The sequence below is a fragment of the Falco punctatus genome (genome assembly GCF_963210335.1).
Source record: "Falco punctatus genome assembly, chromosome: 4".
NCBI classification, from domain to species: domain Eukaryota; kingdom Metazoa; phylum Chordata; class Aves; order Falconiformes; family Falconidae; genus Falco; species Falco punctatus.
The window spans coordinates 18,485,022-18,503,043 of NC_137583.1; the positions used below are offsets into that span (position 1 = coordinate 18,485,022).

The following is an 18,022-nucleotide window of genomic DNA, read 5'->3' on the forward strand; positions in this document are numbered from 1 at the left end:
TTTTTATCAAGGATTTCTGTGTGTTCGTCTTGAACAAGTAAATTCATATTGTCCTTAGTCTGGACAAATACAGATGTATTTCCTACTCCACTGGATTATGCTTTCTCCCATGTAAATTTTCTGTACACTATTCATTCTACTGCGTATTTCCTTTTACTCTTTGAATACTGACAAAGCATTAGGATCCTTTTGAATTCTCAAGTATTCTGAAATCCATTCAAAAACAGTGGGAGGGAAATCTTCTCAGCTCTTTGTTCTTTTATCTATTTCTTACGTATTGATTTTTTGTTTTCTTCTTTCTATATGCCCTCTTCCCTTCAGTCTGTAACCCAGATGGGCTTTCAGCCAAAATTGTCCTTTTTCTTCATTGCGGTTTTTTGGCCTTACAGAAAAATTCTTCAACAATTCTTTAGTCCCATTCACTTTTCCTTCCAATGTGAACGTTTCTTCCTCATAAATTCTAGGACTAATAGAATTGCCTAGATGGAAGATGATTTGGCTAGTGATGATTTACTTAGGGGCATTTAACACACTTAGCTAAGATAGCTACTCTACAGACAAGAGTTATTAGTGTTTTATCTTCTTGGCAGTAGCTGTTAGACAAGCTGGAAGTACTTATTCAAGGGTGTTTATTTCCTTGAAGAAAACTGGTATAAACAAAATCTCATAACTACTTTAAATGTAATTTAGTCATTGACAGAAAAATGGGTTGACCATTGCTAAGCAAAATTTTCTATAGCTGCAATCCAGTAGTATAGCTACAGCTCAAGGCACGGTATACAGACTACATGGTATGTCCTCTCTGCATATTTAAATACTTCCTTTTACATGCTCTGTCTTTTTCTGAGTTTAGTGGCTCAATTTATCTACAACATTTCCAAAGTATCATATGAGCCTGTGCTTGGAAGCTCAAACTCCCAGGAAAATGAGGTGTGCATGTGTAGAAGAACTAGCCTTGGGTTTTTTTGTGTTTGTCAGTGCTTGTCAATAGTTTTCACAAGTTCAAATACACAAATAACAAGAGTTTCTTGTTGGATCCATCCAAAATGCAGTTACTTAAGTAAGCGTGCTATCACGGGCAAAGAATAAAAAATATCCTGACCCAAAGAGTTCTTGCCCTGTACTCTCATCTAGTTATGACAAGTGGTTTTACTTGTAAAAATGCAAAGATCTCAGTCTATAAAAAACACTGATTTTCACCTTCATATCCTTTTTAAATTAAGTACTTTGACTTCTCTTACTACCAATATTTAAAGTTTCAGAGATGAAAGACACTGTAGAAATGCAAAATGCACTATAAATGTCAGTTAGGCCAGACAATTCAGTATTACTCCACAACATGGACCCATTTGTATCAATCAAGGCACTTAAGACTTTCACCTTATGCATTTGCAAGATTTAACTAGCTTTTACTTTCTTTTCTGCACTACTTCAACACCTTTTCCTTGGAACTCACCTGGATATCTATCATTTCTTCCGTAGCACAATTACTTAGTTTCCTCCTTAGCACATATCATGATAAAAAGAGTCACTTCTATGTATAGGTGTATGCCTGAATGTAATTATGCAAACATCTATTCTGACTTTGCTCAAATAGGGCGCCTGAGATGTTGGTAGCTGTGAATATTGGTCCACATATTCACTACCTCTTCAAGCAGAGCTTAGCTGCCCCAATAAACTGCTGCTTTAAATCTGACCTGGTGCAAAATTCTTTAGCATCTGTCAACCTATTTCAAAATGTAAACATCCAGCTGGCCTATGACTGTATCCTGAAAAACCCAACAACAGGCTTTATAAGCCTATTTCATGGACTATATATACAAATGGGCACAATGCCAAATACTTGTCAACAAGGAGCTCTGATGAACTAGGCTCTACCTCTGCCCAAATTAACAAACGAGCTGTCACTGATACCCAGTGGGATCTAGGTCAGGAAACCTATGTGCTGCAAGACTGAGAAAACTAAGGAAAAAAACCCAACCAAATTAAAACCCCATAAAATACTAAAAAAATATGTACACATTTCCAATGAGAAAGCCTTATTTTAAATAAAAAAAACAAACAAACAAAAAAAAACCACCAAAATCCAAATAGGTTATAGGAGAAAGCTGCTCAAATGTCAAGTTTAAATCCAGAACAGAATGGTAAACAGTTTGTCTAGACATTGCTGAAGTCCCAGACCTTTACAGTCTTCTGTATTCTGTTAGAATCTGTTTCTTGCAGTGGTCTTAATTTCTCATCGACTATCTACAGTCTATGACCAGTGATATACTTGCCTGGCCTGAAGGAAAACTAGAATCCACTCACTGTTTCGTGAGTTGTTAACACTAAAAGAGAAATCATATCTCCATTTAAAAATACCATGACAAAGCAGGCTTTTGTAAAATTGTCATGCAACAAAATTATCTCAACAAAACTTATTGTAATTATTTAATTACATAAGCATTCATTCATTTGGTCAAGAAAGGAAAACATAATGACATTCCAATAACTTTATAAAGGCTGTTACTCTGCATAGAACATGAAATACAATTCCATTTACTCTGCTTCAATAGTCTTTTTGTGCTGCCCAAGAACAGGTGAAATATGGAAACCCTGGAAAGTTCACAGGCAACATCAACTTAAGAGAGACTGATTTCATCCTATTTACTATTGTTTTCCAGCATGACTTGTACATAGTTGGTTTTCTTTTGCGTGCATGTGAAGAGGCTAAAATCCAAACAGAACATATTTTCTAAATCCAAATAGATCACACTTAAATCATATCTGCTATAAAAACTACTAAGCACTAAGCTACTTTTACTAAGAATTCCAATAGTTAAAAGAATCTCTCTGTGTATGACTAAAAATCGTGTAGTCTGACACTACAGGTACTTTTTGGACACACTCTCAATGAACATGAACTACACTGTTTTCTTATGTTGTCCAAACACAGTTTAGCACATAAGTAATTTGAGGGTGGTCAGTCATTGGATCAGTCTCCCCAGGGACACGGTCATGGTACCAAGCCTGTCAGAGTTCAAGAAGCATCTGGACAATGCTCTTGTCATACAATTCAGTTTTAGGTTGCCCTGCACGGAGCAGGTAGTTGGATTTGATGGTCCTCATGGGTTCCTTCCAGCTTGAGGTATTCTGTGACTGTGATGTGAGGTAGGAACTACAAGTACCAACCACCGTATGCATGCCATGCATGAGCACCAGCACAGAGACAACTGCTGCCCTAACGTAAATGAAAACCACTACTGGATAAGGTCTGAAGTTCAAAGAAAATATTTTTAAAGACTACTACAAGCCAATTGCTCTATGAAATCTTTTCTTTAGTTAGAAAAGTAACTTTTTTCAGCATGTCCTTCCTTTTAAGCTCAGGGCAAAATATAGGCAAATTACACAGCCCTGCATTCAGTAAGGTAGTGTTGGAAAAGAAAATGTCTGTATCAGACTGAAATATGCAAATTCAAGACACAAACTGTTTCTGGTTTCCACAGCATAGAAGCCTACCAAAAGGTATGTATAGAGTGGGAGAAAACATCTAATCCAGAGGCTAAGGAAAGACAGTTACAGTTTCTGTGCTATGGCAACTGACTGGTCCCCAATGCTTGCAAAAATAAGCGAAGCATGCTAAAACATTGCCCTAAGGGGTGAGGGGGAATCAAAGGCTTCCACTGTAGAAACCAAATTCTTACATTCATAATGTTTTGTCATATTTAATTTTAACTATACTTGAAGAAAAAACAGTCACTAAATTCTGTCAGCAACAATTTGCATTGACTGAATTAAGCTTCTGTGGTATTGTACATTTAAATCTTTCTATCATAGAACAACAGTGTCACCTTTGCAATCCTTAAGTGAGTTTTAAACAATGCCTGACTTTTATTATCTGCTGTACGTAAAAGTATTTCTGCTGTTTGATGTGTCACCTAAAAATACAGGAGGTACTTCTGATGTGACAAGAAAACTACTTAACAAATTGCACAGTTAAAGTTGATTATGTTCCTGAATTACAAGGCATGAAAAGACTAAGCATCTTAAAAAAAACCCCAACATCTACTTTCTTAAATAAGAGGTTCTCAAAACAGATAATAGATTTTAAAAAATCAGATATCACATGTATTTAGAGTTTTCTGTTTAGAACTAAGGATCTCCCAATGATACATTAAAAATTGGATTTTGAATCTTCTGTTTTATATTTAATTTGAAATGGTTGCAATTTTGTGTGAAAAAGAATGAAGACAAAAGAGTCTTGCTTATGAACCAATGAAATGGGGGATCTGGTAACTTTTAGACTTTTTCTAAAATAAAAACAAAGAAAGTCTGTCTTGGAGTAGCTGATTACTAAGTTAAGAGCAGCAGCAGCCTCTCCGGGGAATAGACCCTGCTGGTGGAAAAGGAAGAAGGGTAACCCATAGTTTCTGAACTGCTGGTAAGCCAGAGAGGAAAACGGCGGGGGTGAGGTACAGAGCAAGCCTCAGGAAGGAGAGTTTTATAAGCCTCAGAATACCTGATCAACATTACAATCAAGGTAAGATTTTAGCTTTAGTATATATAATGAATTTAATTTCAAGTGAGTTACAATGCTAAAAGCATAAGGATGGCAATATTGAGCTCTGCAAGGATTTCAACGTCTGCCCAGGAAGGTGATTGAATAAAGCAACTGTACCACATTTTTCCTTCATCAGGTAAGTGTCCTAGCTCAGACACTGGGTCCTGTACAGCAGCATGCTTGCTCTTTTCTCTAAACTCCAACCTATTTGTGGTTACAATACACAAAACTGAACAGACATGGGGCATCATTGTAACGCAGGTGTCCAGCATAAGGGCCCATTAGGAACATAATATGGTGAAACAGTCATCTGGAGAACAGCTTTCAAAATCAGATGTTCCAGTACTATCTGCATACCCAGTTTTAGGGCTGCATTTATTATCCAGGGAATTTTTAGCCAAGTTACTAAGTCTAAAAACAGCTGGAAGAGTTAGTGTCATAAGCTTGAATTTCTTGGCTTATGCTGTTTTCAGACTAGTAATAAAGGAGAATTCTTGTGTGAAAAAAATTAAGAAGTTTTATTGGCACAGACATGAAATGGACAAGTACATATATTAAGAGGATTAATTACACCCAGATTTATGCACAGACTCATTATCATCAACGTACAGAGATGTTTCCAAAATTAACAAAAGGAAGGATTATGCTTTTGAGGCAGTGGGAAGTCAAACAATCAAGGAGACTAAACTTCTCAAACAACCTTAATGAACCATGAGTGAGCGGGAGGCTGCTTACCTTCCACGCACGAGGGCTGAGCCTTTGTCGTACCAGCCACCTGTCCTGGGAAGCAAGAACACTTGACTGTTTGTGATCGTTCTTCAATCCGGTTCTTATTGCAGCAACGATGCACTGCCACAACTTCACATGTCCCTTGCTTGACTTGGTGCTGGCCTAATAATTGCAGAGATAGGTGATGGAGAGCAAAACAAAACATCAGTGCATAAAGAAAAAGCTAGTTCATACAGTCCTACAAGATACTGAATCTCTCAAATGCCAGTTTAAATCCCAGGAAGACAAAGGGGCAAAGCATCTTGTAGGATCTGGCTTATTCCCCAAGTTTATCCTTTTCTTACTAATAAAGATTAGTTCATCATAAGAAGTCAATTTTTCAGTCTTTCTTCTCTGGCCCTTACAAATCCATATGGAGAAAAGGAGACTGGAGTAGTCAATCAGATAGACTAGACAAGACAACATGCAGAGAGAAAGCACAGTCCTCCTTCATTTGGCTTCCTGTCTTGCATTAGGATTTATATTTCATTATATCATTTCATAAATGGATACAATGGGCAGGATAATATTTAACACAAGGAACACATCTTAAACAGTAAGGAAACTTTCTAACATGACAACAGGTAAGCACTGCTTGCTATGCCTATTATTGGAGGTAAGCTAAGAACAAGGTAGGCTGACAAGCTGCCACAGTCAAGTTTTGTCAAAAAAAAAAAAAAAAAACACAACACAACAACAAACCAAGAAAAAAAAATAATCCCCAAACTATATGGATTTCTCAAGTTTTCTCCCAGACCATTTTGAAGAAAACTGGGATACTCTATCCTATTGCTTTCCTCTCAAGTGCCTTTCCTCACAATTCACTGTTCCCTAATTCTCCGAATTAATTTTTCCACCTCCTCTCCTTACTCCTGCCTTCACATCTTAGCTCCGCTGCTCCTTGCGCCCGACCATTTTCCTCCACTGCCATACTTACTCTCCACCCTGCCCAAACCCCTTTCTCAGAAACCCCACTTCACAAAACCTCTCTCCTCTTTGCATAAGTCATTTCCATGTCCTCACTTTCCTGAACAGCCTTCAAGTGCTTAATCTTGCATTTGTCTCGTCTTATTTAGAGTAGAGCCTTGGATGGCTCTTATCTATGTTTGTAAAGCACCTTGTAAATTAACAGCACTACAGAACAGGGTGAGTTTTTTAATAAGCGAGCTAGGCAGAGAGACAATGATGAGAATAATAAAAATATTCACCATCAAAGCAGTACGGGCTCCTTATTCAACAAGAAACAACAGTGCAGATATTGGTGTAGGTGTGGGCATTATCAAAGGCACAGCAGACTAAAGAAAGGAAGGTAAAAGAAACAGGCAATCCTCCAACTGGCAAGCCTGGAGGATCAACCTGTTTCCTACTCACTCCATGCTTGCCCTGTTTTGGGTTTGGGTTTTTTTTGTTTGGTTGGTTGGTTGTTTACAGTATCTCTTGCTAATGAATACCAGACACAGGATTTTGAGACAGAGAACACCTTGGCCTGCTGCAGTTGTGACTAGGCTTACATCCTTATGGATGACATCTTACTGAGCGATAAAGATCACCGTACTTTTGGGGTAGAAACTTTTATGCGTTGATTAAGTGGGAAATCTTAACCTTCGCAAAAGTTAGAAATGTGATTTAGGCTTCTAAGGGGGTTTCCCCAAGAAAGGGGAGTATTCAAATATATATAAAACTTTTTAAAAGGTTGTCTTGGCAATGTTCCAATACACGTGCTTTGGTTTCACAAGTATTTCAAGCACAGCTAAAGGACTGCATGACTTGTTGCCAAATTTGTATTCACAGCAACCTCAATGGGCAAGAAACTTCATACATGCAATCCTGAAAAGCAAATTTAAAACATGTTAAATAAATATATATATACACACACACAGATACTTTTTTCTGAGGAAAAGAGTACACTGTACTTTTAAGCAAAATATGCTACAGCAGAAAAATGCATAAGGTATTTTACAGCAAGTTGAAAAAATGTTGAAGACAGCATAAAAGTACCTTACATAGCTCTTGTAACAAGTTTATTGGCAGACTGAATTTTCATGCAAGTACCTAATATACATACCATAATAAAGATGGGGAAAAAATGAAAACAGCTACCAGCTTGTAGGACAGAAGCTTCTATGCAAGTCAATATGGAAAATAAGTATACAAACAGGGAAATCCAATTGGCAATGACACTTCATTCCAAAATATTGTTCTACAAAACACCTCACACAACAATATTTGGAGATAATAAGCAGGTGGCCAGGGGTTCTGACAGAAAAGATTACGTAAAATGAAGTTGCTGATTTAAGAGAGTGTATTTATTTATGTATTAGACTTACAGCCTGAGTCAAAACTCTTTGGAGTAAACAAGGGAAAATCCCATTGGTTCCTATCGTGCTTACAGTGGTGATCCCGCACTCACTGGAGTCAATGAAAAAATTTCTATTGACTTCAGAAGAGCAAGGTCACAGTCTGGACTGTCTCATGAGAAGGAAGTTTTATAAGGGAGAAGAGAAAAAGGGAAAATTTGGAACTGCTTATGCCACATACTTGAGTTTGCCATGTTTCTCATCTGAAAGACCAAGCAGCCAGGTCTTCTTTTTAATTAAAGTCATTATTCACCAGACATCAGATGCCAAGATAATAGTAGAAGCCATTTTTTTAGAAGGTACATCATAAGGATGGACTTGATCCAGCTCTAACGATCAATATATAGCTGAAAGAATGTCTGCTTTCAAGCTCAAATCCTGCTTCCTTTAGGTGAACAGTCCTGTTAAGTCAATACCAAAATAAATCAAACCAGTTGGCCCTGAGCACACAGCCCAAGAAACCCAGGGCTCGCTTTCAATTATCTTGTTTGAATTTTAAAGCAGTGACAGTGCTCCCCTGAAGTGCCAGGAGTCAACAGGCACACAGGTGTTTGCAGAAGGCAAAATTAAGTTACCTCATGAATGCATCTTTTGGTTTAGTAGCTGTTTTACTGTACACTTATTCATGCTTCATAGCTAAACAAGCACGTAAGAGGTGTCCCCTGCTCATCTGCTGGCAAGGGTAGGATGCTAAGGTTTGAAAGTACTGCTGCCACACAAAGGAAGACAGCGCTCTCTTGTCCCTAGTGCGTAGCTCTTATGGAGTATAACAGTGAAAGGTACTAAAAAGCCAAAGACATCTGCATGCATCATTTGCATTAATTGGATTGCCTTGTAATAGTCTTTCCCCTCCTACATGTTCACATCTATATTTCCTCCTGCTTGTTCACATGCATCTTAAAACTTTTTATTCTGTTGAGCACCATATGCATTTCTCCTTAATATTCAGATGCATCTGTGAACAGGTGCTGAACAAATGCTAAGTGTTAACGTACTGGCTTTCTGTCCCATTTCTGTCAGTGTTAGCAATCTAGAGGACAAGCACTCAGTTTGCAGAGTGGCTTTCAGATTTAAGAAAACTATCAGTGTCTTGACAACTAACCATCAACTCAGTCTATTCTCTGCCTAGATCTACTGAAACCTGTTGATTCTGCATTCAGGTGCCCAAAGGCAGCAAAAAAGGAAGAATATAAAACTATTCTCCTGCACATTTTAACCTCCATCGTGCACTAGATAAACCCTCATCTTGGGTTTGAAGTACATTTAAGGTACAGCTGAGAGCATGATGACAGAAAAACCCAAGAACAGCCTTAAAATATTTTATAATCAATGGATTCTCAGGAAGCCAAGGCATTAAAGAAGCTGGGACTGAACGATTTTTAAGGTGTGAAGATCACAGTAAGCGAATTCTACACCGGACACATCAGGAAAGCCATTTCAGGGAGAACTGCACTGAGAGAGAGGGAGAAAGCAGGCTGTGGAGAGACAAGCCCCTTTGGGCTCACTTAGAAAAAGCCCATAAATTTATAGCTCTTCACCCGTAAACCTATACAGATCTGCAGTTTAAGGGCTGTCAATATTTGCAGTTGAAATTCAGTTACATCTTCACATTTAAACAAGAAAACTCTCCAAGGAGAGATACATTTTATCAGCAACAATACCAAAGAAATGTTCCTGTCATAGAACACCTTCCGCATGCCGAAGAGGGAATGTCTGCCAGCCAGGCACTGTGGAGGACAGAGGATGAATGTTGAAAACTAGGGGCCTCTGGGTTACCTCTGATCAGGAGCCTGGCGTATGTGTTACTCTCCATACCACAAATCCTTTACAGCTTAGCTTCCCTAGAAATACCGACGCTATTCAAGTTCACTAAGGACACTTTCCTTATCTCTCCATACAGAGCACAGACATAATGGGACAGGGCTCGCTAACAGAAGCAACCTCCAGGATACTCCATGCTGTGAATTTTGCTGCCTTCCATAATGAAATACCTACAGATAATAATAGCCCTCAGGTGCCCAAGCCCAGGATGCATCTTAACGATCTCAAGGACTAGCCAAACAAAGGCTCTGTGACCGTTTCTTTGTTAGCTGTGGACTTTCCAGCCCAGAATATGGTCCTGTGTAGAGCTTCACAGTTTGCAGAGAAGGCAGTCATCATCTCTGAAGAACAAGAAAGTACAAGCTAGGAAGTTACTAGGCTTGCACATTACAAGCCAGCACAAGTGTTGTGAGTAGAGTTGACTTAATAATCACCACTGAACTGTTTATTTTCAATTTAATACATTTTTTTCAACTAACATATTTGACAAGACCTTATTTTCACTTTCTTCATAGAAGTCAGGGGGCAGATATGCAATTAATGCTTCTAAAACTCTTTGAAATCCTCAAATGAAAAGAGGAAAATACAATTATTGTTAATAAAATATCAAACATCACAGTGATGTACTTCAAAACTACAAGGAAAATATCAAAGAAAGAGGAAGGCTTTCAGAAGGTTGCTAGCCAATTCTGTCCACATCCATTTCATCTCTGTGACTAATTCTAATCACTCACAAGGAGTGTTCTTTCAATGCAATATACGTGCAGGCAGCATGCCTTTATCTGAAATCCTGAATAATCTCCTCTTTTTCTAATTTCTTAACCAAGAAACATATGGAAAAGACACATTTAAAGGGAGTTTTTATCTCTGTTTCATAAGCTGCCCTCTTTAATAAAGAAAGCAACTAGCACTGTGGAGAACAGCACATCTAGACAGTAGGACAATATGACCATAGCTCAGCACATTCTTCAGTAAGCCTCAAAACCAGCAAGCTTGGTCTGGATGACATCAACTGCATCATTTATTTAAAAGGCAAAGAGGATGTCTGTCAATAGGAAGATGAATGGCTATGGAACCTAATATTGCAGACAACAGTCAGAGAAACAAGTGAGTTTACAAGTCAGCCCTGATGTTTTCTGGAAGAGGAAAGCACTCTAAAAAGCTTGATGTTGCACCTTCATTTAATGCTGGCTTTTGCTTACAAATATATGAACACACAGAAGTACACACCAAGAGGCAAATATTCTTAGAGAAAAACCACATGTATTAAAGGAAATAACATGTTATTTTTCACAATTTTTTTACCATACGTATTTATGAGAACCTCTCCAGTTCATGGGATGTTTTGGGGGAGGAAAGGTGAGATGTTTTGAAAGATGACAGCTCTTCTCAAAAGAAGCTAAAAGTCACTTGAAAGGCAAAATTTACACACCATCTTCTAGGCTTCTAGGCTCTTCAGCAGAGCTTTTCTCTACTACCATTCCATCACCCACTAGATTTTTTCATAATAATGTCACATTCATGTCACAAGGTCCTGACTTAGATGCTCTTCTTCCTCACGGATATACAATATTTTATATATATATATATATATATATGAAAAAAAAAGTCATAAATTGTCTCTGCACATACAATTCAGTCCAGTCTCACTTTTAAAGTTTTACCTTTTTACTTGTTAGCAGTTAGGGACTGGACTGTTCAGAGGGTCTAGAACCGCCACAAAAGACCAGTTCAACCAGTTCAACTGCTCTCCAGATAAATAGACACGAAATATCTTTCCATAATCACTTGACCATGATAATAAGCAAAGTATGATGTAGCACACACACCAAAGGGAAGAGAAAAAAAAAGGGAGCAAGGAATCCTATTTGCTATCCATTAATCTCATGTTCCTCAAATACATAGCAGTGTTTTGATTACTAGAGCTAACACCTGTAACAAAACAAGCAAGCAAAGATACAGTATCTCCCAGATAAAGGATTTGAGATTGCTGCTTCCACAATCTACAGGTTTCTAACCAAAGAGTTTCTAACAGCCCATAAAGTTACAGCCTTTGTTCCACCCAAGACATTTGTTCTTCATCAGTCGTGGAAGCCAGTAGTATGGCATGTGCAAAATCATAATCAGCATTTTTACTGGATAACCAGAGAACCAGCACTGAACCACTTTAACTTGTTTTGGGCAAGAAGCGACACTCAAAGAAAACAGCAACTCTCAAAATGAGCAACCAATTTGAGAGGAACCCTAGGGGTACAATAGATCTAGATGTGTATTTGGAAAAAAGGTGAGTGACCTCAAACCTTGATAATGAGACCCAAAAAGTTAATGAAATCAAAAGCATAACCTTTCAGTGCAGGTGAAGGAACATGCTGACACAGCTGGACAGAATCAAGTAACAGTGAATTCTTTGGCAAGTGTCAGAGGTCACATCCATATGGAGATTAAAGTCCCCTGGAATAAGTAGCATAGGTGACCTTAGATCAGACACAAGCACTGAGACTTCTCCAAGGAATGAAGCATTAAATCTGAGTGGTCAATAAATCAAAACAGCTGAGACCAATGTAGGTGCTGTAAATGAGGGAGGAAGGGGGGAATGGTTGCTGCAAATGAAAAGAAAGGTGGATGAAGAGTGACCTGGAAGCAAAAACAAATTAAAACATAAGCCTGTCTACCTGCTGGGGTGCTACATTGAAGTTAATCAATAAGGACTGCCTTTCAGCCAGGTAGAAATATTCATCCTGGTTCAAGTACACATATCACCTGTACAAATGAAATCTAAAAGCATAAAACTTCATGAAGTACCATGGAGTAAAATAGTGCTAATCATTTCCTATGGAAAACTTTCTATTGTGTGGCTATTTTAGGTGAGGCAGAGAAGAAAATACAAGGAAAAGATTTGGTTTTCCATCACAACATTGTGCTCTGTAATACAGAAGTATTTCCCACATGACCCATTAACATTCACTCTCACTATTACATGCGGACCACACTTTTCCTCTCATTTGTTCCTTCCTTCACAAGTTTACCATGAGAGAAAGGGAAAAAAGAATGAAAGTAGTTCCCTGGAGAGATTTCTGCTAGCCTGAAGAAAGCAGGTACACATATATCTGCATAGGCCAGACTCACAGTTATCCACCGTTTTTTAAGCAAAATTTTAATTTTCTGCCCCAATATTGAGGGCTGATGGCATCTAATAACAGCGTTGCTCTTGCCATCAGAAAGAAAAAGGAGCATACCTGAGACCACAAACCGGGGAGGAGGACTATCACATCTACATCCCTAACTAGCTCTTCATCGATGGCAGAAGCCATCCTGACCAAACCATCACTGATGCAGCCCTCAGGCACCGGGGCGCAGGTGAGCTTGCTGGCCCCCACAGCCTGCTTCCATTGGCAGCTGCTCAGCACGCCCAGACTCAGCGCTGCCCTTGTACAACTTCATACTGCACATCTATGGCACGCCAGAAGTTCCTTTAATATTATCATAAATTTTAAGAAAGAAAAATGAAAGAAAAACTCTGAAGTCTGTCTCATATATGCAACAAAATAAATGTTGAGGATTAGGCCTTGTGCCCTTCTGAGCATTCCTCCATTACCTGAAATATCAAATGACTATTTTGGGTTTAGCTGTGTAAAACAAATATTTGTAATCCACTAAATGCCAGAAGTATTTTTAACTCCGTTCAAGGTCATTCATCAGACAAGAATGATAGTTGTTTAGAGAATACAAAACAGCAATTGTCATCTAAGTCATTAGACTCTGCAGATTAAGTAAACAGCAGTTGCCAGAAAATAAAGTAGATGTTTGTGAAAGAAGCATTTTCTTCATTTCAAGTGAAAATTGAATCTTTATTCTCATGCCCAAGTATCATGGGTAAAACAGAGGGCAACCAAGGAAACTTGTACTCTGTTCTGTTTCAGTACTCAAAATTTACAAGGTACAAAGAACTTCCACTTTTCTGTTTTATGTTTTTTACATGCAAAGGTGTGTTTCCCTCCTTAAATGAAATTACTTCTATGGGACTGTAAAGTAATAGCACTGTGCCTGAATTTGGCAGTTAGAGGTAGGCAAATGAATAATTAATCATTAGTTAACCCTCATTTGAGAATCCACTCAAGAAAGATCCAGATATAACTGTTATCATTAAATGGTATGGTTTATGAAAGCTTTTCTGGTTGTCCTGTTTGACTGTCTTAATTTAGACGACTGACTTTGGCAGTGAATCTCCTTTCCATTAATTGCTCTGTGTGTATTAAAATCCTAAAACAGTATTTGTTGCACTAGAAGAATCATCTTTTGCAAAAAACAGGAGCAGTGGATAAGACTGTGAATTTGAATGATACATTTCATTGCTGAAGTGAGATGAAATTTTCATGCGATAGGCAAATCAGGCAAATGGAATTTCGAGGAACGTTACAAGCAATCAGATCAGTTAATGCACTGGGCACCAGGCCATCAGCTCCTCAGCTGGTCTTTAATCCCTGGAAAAGCCCCTATGTCTTGATCACCACTGATTAATTATTTTCAGAGTTTGCATCATTTTATATCAGGTTTTACATAGCTGTAATGGTTACTTTGGGTTTATTCCGATGGAATGGATGAGAAAAGCATTGCAGCAGTCCAAGTATAAGATCCAGCTGCTAGTTAAGCAATAAGAGGTCATAAAACTAAATTGCACAAATGCATTTTTAATCCTGAGTGGTATGAGGACTTGTAAATGGTTTCAGCATGCGAAGACTGTATCCAACCTGGCTGAACAGCTAATTGAACTTAAGCTATTTTAACTATTATATCCATAAATGCAAAGCATAAGTGAGCTTTCCAGAATGCCAACAGACTTTTTTTTAGTCAGTATTATTGAATTATGTTCTTTTTTCTTATATGGAAAAAACTAACGCGGAAGAGTGCCCAATATTTTATGCTACACTGTAACAGTACAAAAGACAATAAAAAAATATAATCATGATCAAATAAAATGAGAATCAGAACCTGGTAACAATTTCCCATAGGCCCATATTATAAATCATTACCCTGACTTACAATGCTAACAACCAAGTAATAATTAAAAAGGTCAGAATTCAGAAATTGTGAGAGCCTGTACATTTCCTATTTCATACTTATGATTCTTTTTCAAGGCTTCAACATTAATACTTTTTTTCTTTTCAAGGTTCTGCAGATGACTTGAGCCTTTCAACTTTCACTTTTAAATATTCTTACATAAAAATAAAAGTGCAAACCTAAAATTTTGACATTTCAGTTGCAGGCTGTAACCCAAGGTAATCTCAGAGGTACAGTTCAGAAAGCCAAATCTAGAAATCTGAACTAGGTGCATGCACAAATGGGTGCTGCCACAACACACATTCTATGCTGATCTTTCACCTTACTTCCTCCATGCTATTCATATTTTTAAGCCTATGATCTTATGTAGCAAAAGGCCTTTTTGCAGTCAATATGCTGCTTGTTTTACCCAAATTTGGCATTTTTCATTTGGCAACTAACAACAATAAAGATATTTCACCCAGGCTTAAAATGTGAGTTTCTATGACAAAGCTATATGAATCAGTAAAAACGGAGTGTTAACAGACCCTTCTCAGAAACAAACTGAAGGTTAAGACATCCTTTTAGAGTTCCATAGATCCCCTTCCAACCACCCAAGAACCCAACTCTTCTCCCATTCTTATTAAAATGGACAGTCCTTGACAAAGATTGGGTAGATTTTCCATTATAATAAAGCCATTCAGCTTGAGGTAAAAATTTAAAATATAACTTTAAAATGCTGCTCTATGCTGTAACTTGTACAACAGGAACAAACTGAAGAGTAACATCAAAAGCCTTCCTCCACACCATATCTTAGCTTTGACAGAGACTACAACTCTGGAAGAAGGTTCAACAGTTTTATCCTTAGCCCATATTCAGGCTTCACTGTCATCACTCAGAAGACTAGAGACGACTTGATTCCTGCAAATTATTGTATTTCGAAGGGGGGGTTCTACCACGAGGTGGAAATTTGCTCCCTGGTAACTGGGTGCATTTGTTTTGTGGTGTAGCAGCTGCAATAACAGCACTTTCCTACACCTGTATGTAGCAAGACAGTCACTGGCTTAGTCCCAGGGCACGTGCCAAGGTGTATTTGGATTGGAGGCTCCAAGGAGATAGAATTGAATGGGAAATCTCAAATTCCCAAGAGTTGTTAGATGTCCAGGTCTTATGTTGGCAAGGAAATCTATTTGAAATCAATCAATGGAAAAGAGATGTTTAAATAGCAGGAAGACACTTGTACATCTTTCTAGATCTTGGCCAAAAAAAGACCCAGGTCAGCCAGAAAAGGGGACATCATTCACTGCAGAAGAGGGGCACTGCCCTTCTTAGCAGGAACACTTGCCACCACTGGGTAAATTGCAGAACCAAGGTAGTGAAATTGTCTTTCTAAAGTATCCCAGCTAGCTTGTCAGACTTGACAAACTTTTATTCTTACCAGAAAACAACGGGCTTCCTCACCTGGTGAATTTTCCCTTGGCCCTAATGAGACTACCAGCAAACACAGAGATGAATTAGAATAGTCATTAAGGAGGCAGAGCATAAAAAATGAGCCACAGGAAAGGTTAGAGCTACGAGGGTGAATGAAGAAGAGCACATACCCTGTCACAATCGCTGCAGATGTGAAGGAAACAACCAGGGGAGAGAAGCAGATGTTCCTGTTAAAGCTGTGCAAATTTGACGGCTGCTTTCAAGGGTAATGGAGCAGCCATGGGTGGCAGGAGAGGGCATGCCATTAACTTACACGACGGTGTTAGACTCCCCCAAGAGCCATTGACTTTAACAGCAATGCTCCACCATCTCCCCTCTGAATAAGATTAAAGGTGACCTGGTACCTGGCATGTCATTAATTCCAGCATCTTTCCACAAAGATGGTACTCTAAGATGGTTGGGTTTTTCCTCTTGCAGTGTGCACATTACAAAGGAAATTTTTTAAACATGTCTTCTGATCATAATCTCAAAAAAAGTAAAATCAGCAGTTACACTGCTTATTTTTCTTACCTTTAAAAACTGTATTGAGTAACTCATTACGAAACAGCTTCTGCTAGCATGGTTGGATTTTCTAAATCTCAAAACATGCATCACCTCACTTGAAAGGTAATTTGTCAGAACAATAAGTAACTTTGAAAATCCATGAACATTGATGGATTATATATATATATATATAGTGTCCTTCTGGTACTTGCTTTAGCTCAGTGTCTCACCAGGGACCGGGTGGGAAGGACCAACAGGCATTGCTCATGATAGCTGTTCTACAGAGCAGTAGCAGCCTCATAAAGGCAGATTCCTCTGCAAGACCCCTTGCTTGGAGGTCATGAGAACCTAAGGAAAGGTCAGTTTAACCTGTAGTGAATCACAACAGCAGGAGACAGTGACAAATGCATTAGTGCCACTGAAGCTATGAAGTCCTTCATAGTCTATACAACACACTTGTGCACTGGCTGGATAGGCCATGGAAAAAGACTTTTCCACCCACACCCGTTCAACTCCTTTTATTTTCAGAGCTTCCTAGGACACTCTGCGTAGTTGGGAGTGCCTCTCTTACACTACTCTTCGACTAGCCACCCCTTTAAACATGAACTACTCTACCGGCTCCCTCTGCTGACGTCCCTCCGGCGCCCACACCAGAGGACTCATTTCTGACAGCATCATCGTTGTCCAGCAGGTAGTTCCCAACATCAGTGAAACTGGCCAGAATCACATTAATCTTACCCAGTCAGCTCAATACAAGAAAAGAACAGAAATTTTGTCTCCTATCTAGATAAGAGGGAAGAAGACAGCCAGAATGAAAATCACAGCCACAGCAATTTTTCTTAGGCGGAAATGTACTTACGAACAAACCCGAGATCTCCAACTAATTTCACACTAACCACCTGTCTGATGGCACTTCCAAACACTACCAAGCAGATCTGGATTAGAAACAAGGACCTTGAGGTGAAAGGCTCTGCATCTAATTACTCATCCATTGAGGCTTCCTGTTCTCATGTGATTGCATCTTGTAATTATTTTCAAGTGCCACTTTCAAGCACAAGAAATTACAAGACTTTCTTTATAGCGACTATAGACCTTTGGAGCACGCAAACCCGACCATTTGAGATTAAGCAATATAATTAATGTATTTATTTCTGCACTACCACTACCATGAAGAGACTTCAATTGTCAGCACATTGACAGTCCTGGCTAGTCCAGTTTAATTCTACCTTGGCAAACAGAACATTTAAGGGAAATAATTCATACACCTGGACTGGCATACCATAACTTCTATAATTAAATAGTCTGAATTTTGTAAAGTAACAATATCTGCATTTCTGCATTAATAAAAATCTGAGTTTTGCTTTAAAAATATTATAAAATTGTATTGTTAGGCAAAGGCATGGCATTATTCAGCATGAAAATGCTGATGAAGAAATGGCTTTTCAAAACCTTTCTGTCACTTTATATATTATTGCCTGCAAGCTTCCTGTTTAAATACTTCTAACCAAGTCCTGTACGTTTTATT

At 38.4% G+C, this 18,022-nt stretch overlaps 1 protein-coding gene across 10 annotated transcripts in view; it reads right to left on the minus strand.

The window, feature by feature from the left end:
* TAFA4 (TAFA chemokine like family member 4) overlaps window positions 1-18,022 on the minus strand; it is a 93,489-nt gene that overhangs the window by 10,583 nt on the left and 64,884 nt on the right. For all 10 annotated transcript variants that reach the window (XM_080383097.1, XM_080383095.1, XM_080383099.1 and 7 more), the window contains one exon: window positions 5,276-5,431. In XM_080383097.1, coding sequence (XP_080239223.1) covers window positions 5,276-5,431 — 156 coding nt within the window. The remainder of the gene's footprint in view (window positions 1-5,275; window positions 5,432-18,022) is intronic.